Source organism: Mizuhopecten yessoensis, unplaced genomic scaffold (assembly GCF_002113885.1).
Source record: "Mizuhopecten yessoensis strain PY_sf001 unplaced genomic scaffold, ASM211388v2 scaffold9049, whole genome shotgun sequence".
NCBI lineage: Eukaryota > Metazoa > Mollusca > Bivalvia > Pectinida > Pectinidae > Mizuhopecten > Mizuhopecten yessoensis.
This window is the reverse complement of record NW_018407853.1, coordinates 938,539-957,189: the sequence shown is the minus strand read 5'-3', so window position 1 is coordinate 957,189 and position 18,651 is coordinate 938,539. Positions and strand designations below refer to the sequence as shown.

The following is an 18,651-nucleotide window of genomic DNA, read 5'->3' as shown; positions in this document are numbered from 1 at the left end:
ATATTGGCGTTGTCCTCTGTTAGATGAGAGGATTTTCAATATTCTGGTGAAGGAGAGATCTTTAACGTGATGGATGTCTGGCTAAATTACAGAATTTCAAAAAGACACTAATTCAAAGTTTCCTTAAAATATTGTAAATATTGGAAAAATACCAAAAAAGGAATTTTCGTCAATTTTAATATTTTCCAGGTTTTTTTGTGTGTGGCATTGTTCGGAACAATAACAACAATAATAAAATGAAAAGAAGCAATTCTAATTAACCCTACAAATATTTTATTTATCGCAAAATATGTAACATATGTTACACAAAGTGTTTTTTATTGAATTTGTACGGATAAAAGTGATTATCTACACCCCCAAAGCACCAAGGACACAAATATCTATACATATAGAATGGAAAATTGAACAAAATATACACAATGGCTTTATAATTAATTTATTTTACATTTTACAATCACTGTGATCTGGGTGAGAGTTATCTTCGTTGAAAAAAATCCGAACTTTTTGCAGAGGGGTGACATTTACACAATGACAGTTGTCCCTGTTTACATATAACAAAAATGATGAAAATAAATCAAAAATATGATATAAAAATCACCAATTTATTGGTTGTCCCTGGAACCAAATTACCCTCAGTCATGTACACTTTGGACATCATTCCACAGTCCGCTAACTCATGGTATATTTATAATTACATGTCAGGTACATATGTGACCAGAGGCTATCGCATGGTATGCCGTTCTCACGTGCACTCACACATGCATTTCATAGGTACCTTGATATTTTACAAAACATTATTTTCACAGAATAAGCTAGTAGACTACATTTGTGAACACGATTTAATCGATAGAGCGAAACTACCTCAACAGCGAAAATCGTAACGACCTCGAGCTTGTGAACTCGTGTAAACACGCGATATGCACATGTGAGGTTGGTACGTCCCCATTCCATGTGTTTCCTATATGACCTTCTTGAGGTCGCTTGTCTCATGTATGTCTATGAATTGGAAAGCTTTATTCCTGAAGTACGTGTGATTATACATTTCCCGTTAAAATCTCGATATCGGGTGTTGACATATCATCGGCACGCACGTGTACTATTGTTTACCATGGGGCCTGATCGTTTATGCGGAACAATCGGTTTGACCGGTTATAAATGTAACAATTCCGGATATAAATCCTGGCGGACCTGCAAATGTGTATGCAGGCCTTGCAAGGCTTTCTCAAGGCTCGCCTAAAAGCAGCATCAGATTACTAGGTCCGACCTTATTTGATAAAGGAACAACAGTGGTCCGATCGATTTGACCGTTTAAACGAAAACGGCCCAGGTGTTACTATAATTTACACTACGATATTGAATGCCCGATACGCAATACGGAAATGACGACACGCGTGTACATGCACATTTCGATCAAGATAATTGAGTCCTAGCTGTACTTTTTCCGGAAGTACGTCACGTGTGGAGCCACCTTATAGGCAAACATTCAATAAGTACATCATATTTTAGGCCTAATATATGTTCTTGGTGATAAATATTATATAGTGGCATATTAAATATTTAAAAAAGAAGAAGATTAGCGGTTAGTTTGATTATTAACCCACAAAAATGCCTAAACATTTTCTTCTGGTTAAGTGGTCGTAGAGAGGTGCATATAGACAACTAGTGAATGTTAAGTGAGTGTGATGTTTCGATGAATATTGCTCAACAGATGTGACAGAACGGGACAAAATGCAAGAGCAGAACCACATTGCTTGGGAAATGAAAACGTAGACATCGGGAATGGGCCCCCAAAAAGTACAAAGTAAGGTGAAGAACAAGAAAATACCAATCAAGGATAAGAACAAAATGAATAGGTGGGTAGTCATCGCCACAGGGACCAAATATAGCTGTAATAAATTTTCAGGTCCCTGTGCTGTGGTCGTCGCGTATATATAAAGATTATGTAAAGTCATCCTAGAGGATATTTCTTGGCCATGGCGAGATGCTTTATAATGTTCTTGTGCACCCTAGTAAACAAACACGAAGAAAACGCTTCAGAATGAGTGTACAAACTGTGATGCATCGTATATATCAGGGGGCTGGAATTGGAAGGCGATTTGGGGCTGACTTGTGAACGCCGAAAAATACACGCAACCCAAGAGGGGGAAAACATTTATCTGATTAGAAAGAAAGCCGTCGAGTCCAATATCAATACATTGGCAGTAACAGACCATGCTACCCAGCAGTCGTGATATTGACTGGGATATCTTCAAAGTGTTCGAGAGAGATCTGTTCAAGTGGCAGATAAAGGAAGCCGTTTGGATACCACGTAGCGGGCCTGTTCTGAATTGAGATGAGTGGGCTCATAGACTCGCATATCTATGTCCACATATTAAAGCAAATTTGGAGGTTTGCCTCGTCATTTCTTACATGTACAGGGATTTACATGTACATTTATAACCATTAAGTGTACATACTCTATAGCATAGTCAAATCAACGATTGCCTCATATTGTACATATTTTAAATGTGTACATAGCCACACTGGTCGTTTGTCTGACAAAGGTGACAGGGAACATGTACTAGTGAAGTCATCTCAAGATTTTACACGCTTGATCTATATGACCTTGAAAGTTGGCCAAGGTATTTTTTTCCATACAGACCAGTTGCATTTTAAGTATGTTACTCTATGCTGTATAGATCTTTGCAAGAAGTTGTACATAAACTATTAATAAGGGTAAAGTAGTCCAGTAACCTGAAAGCCTATCATCACAGCAAGCTTATTCAAAACTAGGACAAATTCATTTGCAGGTTAGTTTTTCATCCCAGCCCAGCAAGCTACTTCGTCAAAAAGTCCGTTGCAATATCGGTTCGGATCTCGGTATCCGGATAAATTTCCCCTGCCACTGCTTTAATTCTTTAAACAGTGAATGTCTGAGGCCCGGGTTTCTTATAAACAGAAAACAATATAGGCTAGTACTCTTCCGACTATCGCTTGTGCTGGCTGTAACACCGTTCGATTTTCAGTCAATGCCAAACTCGGCGGAGACGGCTCGATCTGTTTATAGTCACAGCCTGCTGTAAATAGATAAATCAATATAGTAAACCGCTTTTCCCGGATTACGTAGGATTGTTGTAATAATTATATTTAGAGGCCATCGTAAATTTAATAAAACAAGACAATAAGAACAATTTTAAATGCTTTCGATCATTTATTTTTATCGTGCATGTCGCTCTATTACGTTTCGTGTATATACATAAATAAAAAAGAAGAGTTTCTTGGTGCTTCCTTAAGTATTTTCACCTCTTTAGAGGTTCATCAGGAGAAATTCATCCCTGATGAACCGATTAAGAAGTATATGTACAAGGGAAGAAAAAACTTTGTTTTCTTTTATATTTGACCATCACAAGGACTTTGGATGTTTTTATATATATATATAATTGGTATATATCCTTATATACAAGGAATATTTCACGTTAATACTCGAGAGTATTAAGATTGTGACCAACAGAGAATTCCTGGATGCCCTAAAAATGTGACTCTATATGGCCAAAAACACACCTTTATCGGCACAAAAAGCGCCCAGTTGCACAGTCCTTTTTATACGCCCGTCAAATTTGACGGGGGTATTATGGTATGGCGTTGTCCGTCCGTCCGGCGTAAACTTTTGTTTGTCCGGTAATCTCCTCCTACATTTTTCGACCGATCTCTTTGAAACTTGGTATACATTATAATCATGATATGAAGTTGTGTCTCCCATAAAAGAATTTTGATTCGACAATTTTTCCAAAAGTTATTGCCCTTTGTTCATTTCAGTATTTGATTTTTTGTCCGGAAATCTCCTCTTACATTTTTTGACAGATTTCTTTGAAACTAAGTCGGCTAAATAATCCTGATATGTTGTTGTGTTCCCTTGAAAAGAATTTAGATTCGACGATTTAAGCAAAAGTTATTGCCCTTTGTTAATTTCAATATTTGATTTTTGTATTCGAATATTTTCTCCTATATTTTTATAGCATGTCAGCTAACTACTATTTGATTGATGTAGATCTTATTTCAATGTAAGAAAGTATATAACACTATGGCATTCGACGGGCGTATATTGTTCTGCCCCGCGGTACTCTTGTTTTGTGATGACAGGGGGCCCCGGGAAAAGGCGACAAAGAGCCTTTTACCGAAATGGCGACAAAGAGCCGTTTACCGAAATGGCGACAAAGAGCCGTTTACCGAAATGGCGCTGTAACACCTCCCTGCTCACCATACACATTTGATTGTAAGTTCGTCATTTTGGAATTCTTTTATCAATACCACTTGCTTACTCATAGAAAACCATCTTTAGACCTTCGATCTGTACATTGTTTCATACTTGTCAAAATGACGACGATGAAGTACATGTGAAAGACGAAACAAGCACACAAATTAGTAAATTAGAACTTTCGTGATGATGAGCGCTAATGAAGAATAAAACGCCAATTTGTTATTTGTACCGGCGAAAAAACCCAAACAAATCAGCCACCCTGTAGCTATTCATAGTGTCGTATATTCCAAAAGCTATAACTTGACGCCTCAGTTGTGATCCGCTAACACTTAAGAGACCTAATTCTTGATCCATGATTGAATATTATTACATCATACTACTGAATGATAGTAACAGTATAAATATCTATTGAAAATTCACGAGGTGGTATTTCGACTAGTTTGAATAAAACGTATAACGTTACTAAGAAGAGAAGTGCGAGAGGAAAGTCAAATGTTTGATAAAGTGGGAATTAAACAGTCCTTACCGAAAAATCAATCGCTTTAAGACAAGTACTATCATAAAGGGAGTCATTTACCCTTACTATTTATATTTTCCGCTGACTGACATCTAATTCTACTTCTCTCGGGGTCAGGCACTAGCGTGCATCAATCCACACCTGTTCGATGCCAGAGCGAGATGTTTTGACGTCATCAGAAATCCGACAGAATCTTTTTAACATCACAGGAAAACTGGGCCCCAATCCGTTGTTATGTTTGACGGTTATAGATATCACATACAATGTCAATGATCAGGAAACGAAGGAAAACTCGGGCATTTATAGAGGGGGGATGTCCAACAGATTGGTGACGCTGTTCTTGACCTCTGGCTAACCAGCCAAGGTCTCTTGGATCCGTGGTTATAGAATCGTAATAACGTCAGGTAATGGAGTGAAGCAGACGACAGCGTCAGTCGTGAGAACATTGCTGCGGATGGTGATGCATACCTAGTTTGAAGCAGATTTACCTGCAATGTTTATCTTCCGTTCTCATGTGGATCTGTGTGCCTTTGTATCATGGTCTGTTGTTCTGGCGTGGACGTCCTGTAAAGGTAAGACATATACCCGGCAAGGAGTCCATCTCACTTTGGTTTCGGAGTTTCGGAGTCTGAGGAGATAGTATTCGAAATTATAAAGTACCGTCCTTGATGCACGCATCCTCTCTGATCAATACATATCTCAAGAGTGGAAACGTTCGCGTTTGAACATGTTGATATAGATGTTCCCCAGCAATCCGGTGGTTGGTTTTATGTTTATTTTGAAATTTATTAGTTCTACATGATATTTGCCGAGTCTTTTCACAGTTTGAAAATAAATTTCTGAGAGTAAGATAAATATAATAACTAGCCATTAAAGGTTTGGATGTCTGGAAAGCAATATGTCTCTTTTTGAAAATACATATCCCTGCGTGCGATCTAAGAAACAATTGTCATTATAATAGCTCTTCTACAGGACGTCATTATTGAAAGACTAGCCAAATAAGTAACATCCTGTCTGTTACCAGCATATGGGTAATATGAAATGTGTACCAACTCCTTGCAGGTATACCCGATGCTTCATGAGTGGTTATAGGAGAAATAATATTTAACCGAAATTATACTTAAGCGCCCTAGAATAATACATTTGTAACTAGAAATGTCTGCGCTTTGATGGGAATAGAGCTAAAAGCAATGTCTAACCAACGTCAGAGGGGCGAAAATGTAGACAACTGTGGACCGCATGGAATATCTGGGCCCAGTTGTTAAAAAGGTGTTTAGCTTAATCAGTGATTTGCACAAATTTCAATATTTGTGTAACTTCAAAACGCAACTATTGAATTAGTTACAACTTTTCAGATATCAAATATTTACTAAAATGAATTTACATGCAAAATTGTGATATTTTTATGTTTAGCTCACCTGCCCGAAGGGCAAGTGAGCTTATGCCATGGTGCGGCGTCCGTCGTCAGTCCGTCGTCCGTCGTCCGTCCGTCCGTCGTCCGTTGTCCGTCTGTCCGGCGTCAACTTTTTACTTAAACAACTTTTTTTCAGTAACCAAAAGGCCTAGGATGATGATATTTAGCCAGTAGCATCCTGGAATTAAGGGCTACCAAGTTTGTTCAAATTAATGACCTTCATCCATTTTCAAGGTCACAGGGGTCAAATATGTTAAAATCTTTGAACGACTTCTTCTGAAGAACCAAGAGACCTAGGGTGATGATATTTGGCCAGTAACATGCTGGGATGGAGGGATACCAAGTTTGTTCAAACAAATGACCTTCTCCCATTTCCAAGGTCACAGGAGTCAAATATGTTTAAAACCTTTAAAACAACTTCTTCTTAATAACCAAACTGCCTTGGATGATGATATTTGGCCAGTAGCATCCTGGAATCAAGGGCTACCAAGTTTGTTCAAATGAATGACTTTCATCCATTTTCAAGGTCACAGGGGTCAAATATGTCAAAATCTTTGAACGACTTCTTCTGAAGAACCAAGAGACCTAGGGTGATGATATTTTGCCAGTATCATGCTTGGATGAAGGGCTACCAAGTTTGTTCAAACAAATGACCTTCGCCTCTTTTCAAATTTGCAGGGGTCTTATATGTTTAAAACCTTCAAACAGCTTCTTCTGAACTACCAAGAGGCCTAGGGTTATGATATTTTGCCAGTTAGATGCTGGGATGAAGTGCTACCAAATTGTTCAAATGAATGAACTTCGCTCATATCCAAGGTCACAGGGGTCAAATATGTTAAAATCTTTGAACGACTTCTTCTGAAGAACGAAGAGGCCTAGGGTGATGATATTTGGCCAGTATCATGCTTGGATGAAGGGCTACCAAGTTTGTTCAAACAAATGACCTTCGCCCCTTTTCAAGGTTGCAGGGGTCAAATATGTTTAAAACCTTTAAAACTACTTCTTCTCAATAACCAAGAGGCTGAGGGTTATAATATTTGGCCAGTAGCATGCTAGGATGAAGGACTACCAGGTTTTTTTCAAATGATTGACCTTCGCCCATATGCAAGGTCACAGTGGTCAATATATGATTAAATCTTTAAATGAATTGTTCTGTATAACCAAAAGGTCCAGGGTAATGATATTTTGCCAGAAGCATGCTTGGTTGGACGACTATAAACTCTGTTCAACCTTATGTCCTTGTTCGAAATTCAAAGTCAGAGGCGTCATATGTTTAAATCTTTTAATGGGTTCTTATGAGTCAAACACTGATATTCTGCCTGTAGCTGTATTTTAGTCCACTTTAAAGATTATTTGTGAGATTAATACCAGGTGAGCGATTCAGGCCTATTGGGCCTCTTGTTTCATTAACGGAATTATTAATTATTAATTAATATTACAAATGTCGTTGAATAGTGATTTAGCTAACCTCCTTTTGAACAACTGGGCCCTGGTGTAAAAAGCCTTAATATGTTTTACCCGGATATTTAGTTTCATTACTGTTGTTTTGGACTTCTAATATTGGAGTTAACATACGGGCTTACCATGATAGATGTGGAATAAATGTTAATAATAATTAAAATACTACGCGATTTTCTAGCTAAACGCAGCAAAGTCTACATCTTGACAAAGTAGATCATCACAATGTCCGAATACCCCGGGAAACATTCTGACTACTAACTGAACAGACATTAACGGTTTACCGCTGGGATGTAAGATGAAATCTACTTATAAAATAAAATTATTGAAATTACCACTGTTTATAGGAGCACCCACGGAGACGCCGAGTGTCCGTTCGATTGTGGGTGGCAAGGACTCGCGGAGTCGTTCTTGGCCGTGGCAGGCTGGAGTGTTAGTGTCGAGGGAGGGATTCGTGTGTGGAGGTACCCTCATAGAGTACGATACCGTCCTCACGGCGGCACACTGTGTCCGGGGGCGCAAGTGAGTAGAGCCCGCTTTATCATACTTACTTACAACGTTACAATATTTGTTTGGACAATTTTTATTTGTATAATAACCCATGCCAACGAAATTCCGACTAGTTAAAACAAGCCTGTGGTTTACTTCTTATTATAGCGCAGCTGAATAATTGAAGTCTGGATGAATAAGGTTAAAATACATTTTACAGGATGTGATACGTCACCTCAGGCACCTCATGTGTTATGGGAAACTCTTACCGGTCCGGAAAACCGGTTCTCTTCGTCATGATATGCTGTTGTCTCTTATAACTGTTTTAAGCTATAATTTGATCCTTGTTAACGTGTATATTAAACTTTTGATATCACGAACATTTTAGAAATTCTGGTTAAGGCACCCAATAAAGGTTATCTACTGAAGCCCATTGGTGCCAAATGAAATCTAAAAACATTTATCGCGCAATATTCGCAAAAGTATTGCGCAATAATATCTTCTTTTTCTTCGATTTTACTTCGCACCAATGGGTTTCCGTAGCTATCATTAAGAATTCGTCATTTGAAATAAAAGCCGTATATGTATTTATTGATATTTACGTAGCGGTGCACTGTAAAGAAAGTGTAATAACATCAATACTCTTTTCACGAACTTGTAATCTGAAACATGTAAGCATTTATCATATATCATCCTGATAAAATACTAGCCGCTTCCTACCGACTCAGCTAGGAATAATTTCTCACCAGTTCATCTGGTAGAGCGACAGATGAGTAAGCCAGGGGTCACGGGTGCGACTCGTAGCGGAGGAATTAGAAAAATAAGGACCTCTATTACAATATTTAAAACCTATAACATGAAGTTAACTTTAAACTTTAAATGGATGTAAGACACGAAGTATATCGTGCATTTATTGTGGTTTTGTTTGTTTGTTCAGAGTTGACAATTTAACGGTAGTGTTGGGGGACTACAACCGAGACGTTCCGGAGGGTACGGAGCAGTACATCAAAGTGATATATACATCGTTGGTTAGTATCTTCATATGCATAAACACTCTGACGAAATGTACTTGATTATAAAGTATTCATAATTTACACTAATATCTTTGTTAAATGCACCATACCCCGGTTGCTCAAAGCTTATTTAGAGTAAAGTTGCAGTTAGAGAAAATCTAAAAATATGAACACGAGAAAATCATCAAGAAGATCTAGTAGCCTTTCCCTGCTGTGTTGTTTAGACAGATCAGATCGATGTGTTTTGCTTTGAAAGCCATTGCTTTTCTTTGACAACAACTTGAATATTTCACTTACCACTGGTTAACGTTACCCGACCTTTGAGCAAACTGGGGCCAGATCTACTATGAATACGGAGACCTATAGAGTACGTTGTGAACGTTTTTGTTTTGCACTTTCAAACTGATGTACCAGGTACTGAGTAATGTACCAGAGTGACCATTTTCGAACCTCTTGTCAGTACTCGGGATCCAACGTACTATGGTATCTCTTTCTGCAAGCTTAAGACGATACCGGGGTCGATTCTATAGTTTACCATAACATGTAACAACGGTAAGATCCTTAGCTATCACAGTCTATACTCCCTATACTACTAACGTGTCTGGTCTCTGTAATTTTGCTCTTTTTTTATCATACCTCTACTGGGTTTGCCCAGGGATGTGTAGTGGACTACACATCCCTGGTTTGCCCAATATAAAAACGATAAAATATCTCCACCAGCTTCAACGCCTCCGGCAACATTTTTTTCACCTCGGCGACCATGAATTTGCTATTTCCCTCATACCCGTTCTATAACTGTATATTGTGATACTTCTGCCAGCACCCTCTCTACAAAGACGATTTCTTGGGAGGATATGACATCGCCCTAATCCACCTGAAAACCAACGCTACGGACACCCCGGGTGTGAGACCGATCCCTGCCCTGGCCAGACGTAATCAGAGACTGTCCAACAACGACTGTTACATCACGGGGTGGGGAGTTGTGACGCAGGATGAGGAAGAGGAGGAGGATGAGGAGGGTGGGGAGAATGACAAGGAAGAGGAGGGTAAGTCAATATCCTGATTGGTATGTATAGAAGAAGCAATGACCTCTGTCACAGTTGTAAGTTTATTGATGATGATTTGTAATTGAATGTCTTTTAAGTCATAATTAAGCATTGAACTTCTTTCGGATTGAATTAATATTGCCTATGAATGCCAACTGAAAGCAGCATAGAAAATTCAATTACACTTATTACTATTCAGCATTTAGTTCAAACAATGTATGTATCGTGTATGCTTGCTCAGTGACTTGAACAGCAATAATGATGACGTCAAGAATCGGTCCATGGCATTCATAGCCTATATGAATGTCAACTGAATTGTGTAGGGTTATATAGTGACAACGCCATGATATGGTAGATATATGTTGATAAGCTATAGCTACCGAACCCTTTATGCAAATTTTGAACAACTGGGGTGAGAGCCAATTTAAACACCCGTTTGTCTAATAAGATCAGTTTGAAGTATGTGAACAAGCATATTTTTTGAAAGGCTTCCCTAAGCCGTTAATGATGAATGCAGACAAAGTTATCCTATTTTCAAAGAGAATTGACTTCAGTCTCCACTACGGCAGAATATAACGTAAATATATTTAACCGAAAACACTGTTCAGGTTTTGAAATGTTCCGTGTTTGGGCTACATCACATCTATAAATGACTAATAAATGAAGAAATGGTAGTTTATAGAAAATGTAATAAATGAAACATGTGCTTGTGTTTAACAATGGCCAAGCAAACGAGTTACGTAATTACTCATTTATTTCAATCAAATCGAATATCTCGGAAATAATTGATCTTCATGTTATCTTCATTGCATATTTCATAAAGTTTGATCTTTACATGTGTGAAATTGTAAATACAACTTTCGATAAATGAAATAATCAGAAGCTTTAATATCTTCTTTGTTTAGAAACATCTTCCTGCAAGGAAATGAAAAGTAGCGTTCCAAATGAAGGTAAAGTGGTCTGAATCTACTAAATAACATAAAATTGTGTATTGAAATCTCTAAGATAACCACTTAGATTTTTGTTTTTATTACATTTGATGTATGTATTTGTATCAATACCGATCTGGGTTAGTCTTGGGTACAGGTTAATTTTCAGGATAGTGGAAGTAATAAAGGGACCATTATCTGTATGATGATATAAAACTATACAATTTATGTATATATGTCTTCCCCATCCATCATATGTACAAAATCATGGTTTTCTATTTTCATTTCGCATGCGCAGTGGGAGGTTATGGTAAACTCGCCACGCGACTTCAGGAAGCCAATATCAACATCATCAGCAACAGCAAGTGTAATTCTGAGAAGTTCTGGGGCGGGATAGTTAAAACTACCAGTCTCTGTGCCTTCTATAACAACACGGCTGCTTGTGAAGTAAGTTGGTCAGTGTACAGGATGAAGTTTAGGGGAAAAGGTTTTAACTCCATGACAAAAAGTCCTGTAATATTGTAACAGTTGACATATTCGCTATTTTTGTGTTAAAAATGTGTGAGAGAACACATTGGCACGCTATAAAAAATATATATTTAGCAGTATTGGCGAATATGTAAAGGCGATTTGATTTTTTTCTCAACAATTTGTTATTAAGAGTTATTTGTTTTCACACTGCCGTTTGCTATGTTCTTTCTTATCCTCCTCAAGGGCGATTCTGGCGGTCCTCTCGTATGTAAGAGGAAAGGTTCATTTGTCCTCCTGGGCACGACGTCGTGGGGGGCCGTGTCCTGTCAGAGATACCCAACAGTCTTCACAAAAGTCGCCATCTTTCGACGCTGGATTTTAAGCCGAATCCAAGAGAAGAGAAAACTTGGACAGTTATCTGAGGCGAATAAGGAACTTGGTGAAAATATGGCAGAAAACCAGAAACACTCCAAATGACAACATGGCGAATCTGGATACAGTGGAACGTCGCCGAAACAAATCGTCACAACATAAACATACAGAACGTGTTTTTTTTCGGGTTATAAGTCAATAATGTGAGAATTTTCTGCTTGTGAGTCGGAACGATCGAGTATATCATAAACCGTTCTTATGTTCAAAGTAAAACGGTTTCTGATGATACGAGCATCACATTTTTAGAAATTCACCATCGTATTTGCAAGTTTGAAACTTAACTCCAGCAATCTGGGAGTTTCATCAAATATATACATATAGGGATTGAACGACGGTTTTTTTTAATTTTCATGCCGGTTTGAACGCAAATCGGTTACATCCATATGGCATGAAGCCTAGTAGCTATAGGGCTTCGTGTTTAATACGGATGTAACCGATTTGCGTTCATACCGGCATGAACGATCCTTTCTGAATAAAATTGGCGTCAAAAATTAACTGTAGTCATTTGAGCGTTTGACGTAGGGGCATTTCCCATGTTATCCGAATCGAAGCGACAAGACTCTCATTGAACAAGATTAATTTATGATGTCATAAGTAAACCACGTGTCGCGTCACGAGAGATTTTGCTTTCATACTCAAATGAAATGCATTCCTGCTGGTAATGTTTAACAGTGGGTTGCAGCGCAAATGCTAATACATAACTATAATACTACGATTTGGATATATATATATGAAGTTATAATAATTCATTTATAAAATAGAGTTCATCATTATCTTAGACCCCCACATTAGACAATATCCTCATATAATAATACATGTTGATTATGAAGAAGCATACNGGGGTCCATGTGGGGGAAAATTGAGGAAAATGGATCCGCCACTGCATACTAAACATATATATTAAAGGATACTAATTGGCCCTTTAAAATTCATGAATAACACTTACACCAATACTAAAAATACTCCTGTTGAATTTGCTATGTCGCTGTACTGGTATCTGGTTTTAATCGCGCATATATGCCTATTCCTCCGTGGTGAAGGTGTCTTCTCATATGTAAATAAAGCATTGACGTTAGGCGGGTGACTCTTTGACGGTCGCTGCTCTATTAATATTGTTACTACACATATGTATAAATATGACATATAATTTACTTATGTTATTTTGAAATAAATTCATTAAATTAAAACTTACGTCCATAATGGACATGTAGTTCCGTTGGTTTATTACCTGTTATCTAACGCGAGCAACGATAAAACGAGATAAACAGCAACAACAAAAACTCCTACTATTGTATTTTGTTTCCACATTCGCTGGCATGTCATTAGGCAGCAACATGTGCCGTTCAGTCCTTTAGCAACTTAGGACACGGAAACCAACTGAACGTACGGTTCTTGTTTAGGCCTGTCTTCATTGTTGTTTAGAGAGCCGGGTACTATCGGCTTTTGTTTTAAGGAGTTTAGACAAAACCCTGGTAAAAATGGTCGCAAGATTCGAAATCTTGAAGACTTAGAAATATAGCGGAACTGGACTGGGTCGATCGCCGTGGTTAAATGTCCGTTGTGAGTTTGGTGTATCCCTAGCTCGAACCCCGGTCTGACCGTTGCATTTCTCTTCTGTTACACAAGTTCAAACAGTTCAGAAAAACATGAACGAGCAAACCACAGGGACCTGAGATTTAATTACAGCTATATTTGGACCTAAACTAAGATGTTCAGAGTAATTTTACATGTTTTAGGTGTTTAGATCTCTTTTCGGTAAACAATTACACCCCAAAGATTATATATATACGAGAAATACAAACATCGGGGTGTCATTTTAACCGAAATTCGATCTAAACCCCTAAAACATGTAAACTTACTCTGAGCACCTTAGTTTAGGTCCAAATATAGCTGTAACTAATTTTGGTAAACATTTCCATGACAAATTCACACAAATAGACTGGCAAAACGACACAACCAATGCAATGGGGGGAATGCAATTTTTTTGCACTTATCTAGAACTAATAACTTAGAATTGTTATGTCGATTGTTCATGTTTACTACTTTCTGGCATCAAAAAATATATAGAACTTCATTATTTCTAAGACTGTGACAATTATAATTTCACTTCTGAAGATGTTACAATATACTTAACTATTTCAAAGACTGCCGAGCGTAGAAAGCAATAATTAATCGGATATTTTTTCCATTGTCAAACAGTTCGAGTGAGGCATAGTGGGTGTTGCGGTATCTGTGCTGTAGCATTCAAGTGAGGTGGCACTAGTACTGTAAATGATACCGTTGGAAGCACGGTCCCACTACAAACAGAACACAATACATCTCCAGCACACACACAGGCATACACGCATAGGGATATATTAGCCAGGTGGCATAGGAGTAGTAGTTAGCGCCTGATAAGGCAGCTCCTGCGAATTCCTCAATATTGTATTGATAAATATATATGCTTATTGTATTGATTGTATAAAATGGACTCTACCTTTGACCAGAGACCTAAAGTAAATTTAGGTCTATGCTTTGACATAACACTTTACCTATACACCTAATTCCAACAGATGGTATAGTCCTCTCCCAACTGACAGGGTGATAACCACACCGTGACATTTAGAACAGTAAGATTAGGTAGAGTCAGTCCGGTTAGCCTTGATCACCGATCTGACTGGAGACCCTACTAATTATTAAAATGCTCTCTGTGCTGAATAAGGGGAGGAGGGTGGGTTTTTATGAAGATTTGTAAGTCTTTTCAACAATGGTATTTTCTTTTCTTCGTTTTGTAGATTTTCTGCGCTTTTTAAAAATGGCGGATCTAAAGGCTGTGGGGTTAATGATTGGGGTCAGCGTGCAAGGAGCCAGGGGGCCCTTTCGCCTTTGACCTTTCAACCAATGGGAATCCCCCCTTTCTTTCTGAAGCAGGGGGCCCACAAGGGGAACCCAACTGTGGGGTCCCCGAAGGAATATTATTAAATGAAAACATTTTATTGTCCAAAAAATCGTATATAAATATACTTTTAATTTTTGTTCTTCATGTTTTCCCAAGTTCCTCCAAAGCAGCTATGAGATGTTAACTCCTTTTAACTACGAAACATGCAGCAACGCTCTGTTTACAAAATCATAACACAAAGACCTGGGTTTGGCGTAAATGGCTCACCCAAAAAACTGGGCCGCCGAATTTATTTAATTATTTGTTTTGTATTTCTTCTTTTGATTATTTTTTGAAATGATTTCTCTTTCCTAATTTTTGTTTTCTTTTGACTTTTATATTCGAAATGAATTACCTTTTTGTAAAGGTGCGGCCAATTAAAACCGCCATAAGGCATCACAAGCCAGACAAGCCAGTGATGACGCCGCCACCCGAGCTGCATGTTTTCTACCTACATAAAATCATCATAATCTACTTTGTACAATTTATAAAACATCACAACAAAACAGTGAAACACATTTCTATCTTTCAAAAGATATAGCCATGAAACAATGTAGGAAAGGGAGCGTACCGCTACAAGCCTTCCTCATATTTGTATCACTTGTATTTACAGTAGTAGTTGCCAGCCACTGAAACATAAGCATCCCACTGCTATTGCATACAAGTCCTTGTGGCTGGACAACCTATAAAACAGTTCATTGTCCACATAACCTGAGCGTTCCGCTACAGATGTGCTTATTTGAACTAGATGTGACTGCATACTTGTTAACCTCACAAGTTGCCCGCCACTGAAACACGAGCGTCCCGCTACTATTGTGTATCACTTACAGGTCCTTGTGGCTGGTCAACCTTACTGATGCTTCCAAGACCAACTAACACGAGCGTCCCGCTACTATTGTGTTACTATAACATGTGGCCAAGCATAATCAAACTCATCATGACAGTGTTCTGAAGTTCTACTTATAGCGAAGGAGAGCGTATGTACCTCTTGAATGCATCTGTCTTCCAGCGACCTAATAACCTAATTTGTGCATCTGTGAAGCCTTTGGCTGCCGCATAGGAGGCACCTCCGATGCGAAAGCTGTGGCCTTTGTATCTAGCCACGTCCAAATCGCAAAACACCAGACAACGCCTTGTGATAGACTCAGATCTTGCCCGTGGAAAAGGCTGACCCAACTCGTCTATAAATAAAGCCCCAGGGGAAGAACCTCTCATTTTTATGTAATTGTACAAGGATGTAACTGGACATGTGTTACTTGTAGTGTTCGCCTCAACAGGTATCACATGAGGTTTCCCTGAAATGTTATGTTTGAACTCCCTATAAGTAATATGCATACGTTTTAGAACAGCACCATCTGCCTCAAAAGTGACATCATCTAACTGTACTACTTTCTTTGGAGATGTACCCAGAGAACAATGTCCTAGCAGTTCCCCAATGCGTGCTAAGCTGTAGAAGGCTACAGCAAACACAGCCACAACCAAATTTTGTTGGACAACATTGTTCAGAATTGTCGGGACTGCAGAGCATAAACGCTCTAAGATTGGCAATGTGATTGGTAACCTGATATCATATGTGGGGGCTAGACTGGCTGCTCCACGGATTGCTTTTCTGACTAAAAATGACTTTGTTGGGTCAGCAAACCCATGTAGGCTGTGCCAATATGCGATAGCTGACAGATGTGAGGCTATGGTGCTATTGGCAAATTTCAAATTATGTGCATGAGCGACATATAATGCTACAATAGTGTGTTTGACTGGTAACTGGACAGCCATTCGCAAATAATTAGAACAAAATTCTGAGAAAAGCTGCAAAGATCTATCATACAATTTTTGGGACACAGGAGAGAGTGATGCATTCAGAAGTACATTCAATGTTTGAAAAACAGGTCCTGATTGACTTGAGGTGGCACCTGAGTGGGCGATCGGTCCGCAGTGGTTAGCAACACTCTGAATCGCTTTATCTGTAAACGAGACAAGGCATCAGCTAAAACATTTTTGACCCCTTCAATGTGAGTTGCCCTAATTAGTATGTTATTATGAAGACAATACAGTACTAATGGGCGAATCATTTTCATGATGACTTTGTCTCGTGACGTTTGTTTATTTATGATATAAACTAAAGCTAGATTATCAGTACATAACCACAAGGCCTGGTTTCTAAATTTATGTCCCCAAGCGTACAATGCTGCAAGAATAGGATAAAGTTCTAAAGCAGTTATATGGTGCTTTTTTGCTTCATTGTCCCACTGACCACAAAACCATGAATTCTGAAAAACTGCCCCAAAACCAATGGTTGATGAGGAATCTGTATACAACTTCAGTGTTTGGGATGTCACCCAGTGATCATTCAAAAAGAAGCTGCACCCATTAAATTCGTCTAAAAAGGACTCCCATGTTGAGAGGTCTGCTCTGATAGCTGATGAAAGACGTATTTTGTGATATGTTTTTTTAATGTTGATTGTAAGATCAATAAGTCTGCGTAAAAAGGCCCGCCCTGGTAATACTACAGATGTTGCAAACTGCAGTGTACCAATCAATGATTGCAGATCTCTAAGGACGACCCTTTGTCTTGTTTTATATGCCCTACATAATTCCTGACAGTGTTTTAATTTGTCTACTGGTAGCCTTGCCTCCATTTTTTTGGCATCCAAAGTAATGCCTTAGAAAGGCATGACTTGGTCAGGACCAAATGTTTTTTCCCTCGCCAAAGGAACCCCAATACTAGAACACATCTTTTTGAAATCAGAGAGAATCAGGCTACATGCTGCAGCATTTTCTTCAATAAACAAAAAAGTACATGAACTACCGCTGTTGCCCAAAGTTTGCTATATGCTGCCCACTCAAGTGCGTACTAAATTCTTCAAAGATCCTGCAACTTTCTGCTAAACCCATACGTAAACATTTGTCAAAATAAAATTTGTCTTTCCACTTGAAACCAAGCAGGTAGCGTTGACTAGGGTGAATTGGAACTATTCGAAATGCTGATTCAATGTCTGTTTTAGCCATATATGGTTCGTGTAAGGATTTTAAAAATGGGATTGCATCAGTTATTGTTGAATAATGCACTGAAGCATTTGCGTCTGCTATCCCATCATTGATCGAAAACCCTTTTGGGTGACTCAGGTGATGAATTAAACGGAATTTACCAGGCTCTTTTTAAGGAACAACATCTAATGGACTAGCATGATTTTTTTTTAAAAGGCTTATCATTGAAAGGGCCAGCAATTCTACCAGCATCCAATTCTGCTTTTAATTTTTTGTCGATAATATCTGGCATTTCGATCGCAGACTTGAGATTGTTGCAGGATCTACCAGAAGTGTCGCCTTCAAAGTGAATATGAAAACCATTAGTAAAGTCATTTACTAAAAACTTAGTTTTATCTGGGTCATATCCTAGCAGTAGTTGAGCCAGTGTATCTGGGTTAACGGGCGACACTATGTCGTGGGTATGAGCCCCTGTTTCCCCTGAAAGATTGGTACCGTCCTCGACCGGACTGATATCTGCCTGTCGGTCGCCCAGCACCTCTAAAGCCATGAAAAGAATTTGGCGCAAAAGGCATGGCAGAGCTGTCCGAGTTGTGGAATATGGAACCCAGCATAGGACAGTCCTTTGCCGCATGTTTCGCCCCACAAGTACCACATTTATGTGAGTACTTACAGCCTCCACAGTGTACCCCTCTCATAAATTTCCAACAAGGGCCTTTGGAAGTATTGCTCTGAAGAGATGC

At 38.6% G+C, this 18,651-nt stretch overlaps 3 protein-coding genes across 3 annotated transcripts; 2 read left to right on the top strand and 1 right to left on the bottom strand.

Moving 5' to 3' along the window:
- Positions 1-5,247: 5,247 nt before the first annotated feature.
- Positions 5,248-10,750, top strand: LOC110457223 (elastase-1-like). The gene is made up of 5 exons (XM_021508394.1): positions 5,248-5,326; positions 7,974-8,148; positions 9,053-9,143; positions 9,949-10,174; positions 10,662-10,750. Exons 1-5 carry the CDS (start codon positions 5,248-5,250, stop codon positions 10,748-10,750), a joined length of 660 nt encoding a protein of 219 aa, XP_021364069.1.
- Positions 10,751-11,084: 334 nt separating this feature from the next.
- On the top strand, positions 11,085-12,331 carry LOC110457201 (chymotrypsinogen A-like). Its single transcript, XM_021508363.1, has 3 exons — positions 11,085-11,124; positions 11,402-11,550; positions 11,818-12,331. The coding sequence occupies exons 1-3, from the start codon at positions 11,100-11,102 to the stop codon at positions 12,049-12,051; spliced, it is 408 nt and encodes a 135-aa protein (XP_021364038.1). The 5' UTR covers positions 11,085-11,099; the 3' UTR covers positions 12,052-12,331.
- Positions 12,332-15,883: 3,552 nt separating this feature from the next.
- On the bottom strand, positions 15,884-16,696 carry LOC110457221. The gene has a single exon (XM_021508393.1). The coding sequence runs from the start codon at positions 16,694-16,696 to the stop codon at positions 15,884-15,886; it is 813 nt and encodes a 270-aa protein (XP_021364068.1).
- Between the last annotated feature and the right edge of the window lie 1,955 nt (positions 16,697-18,651).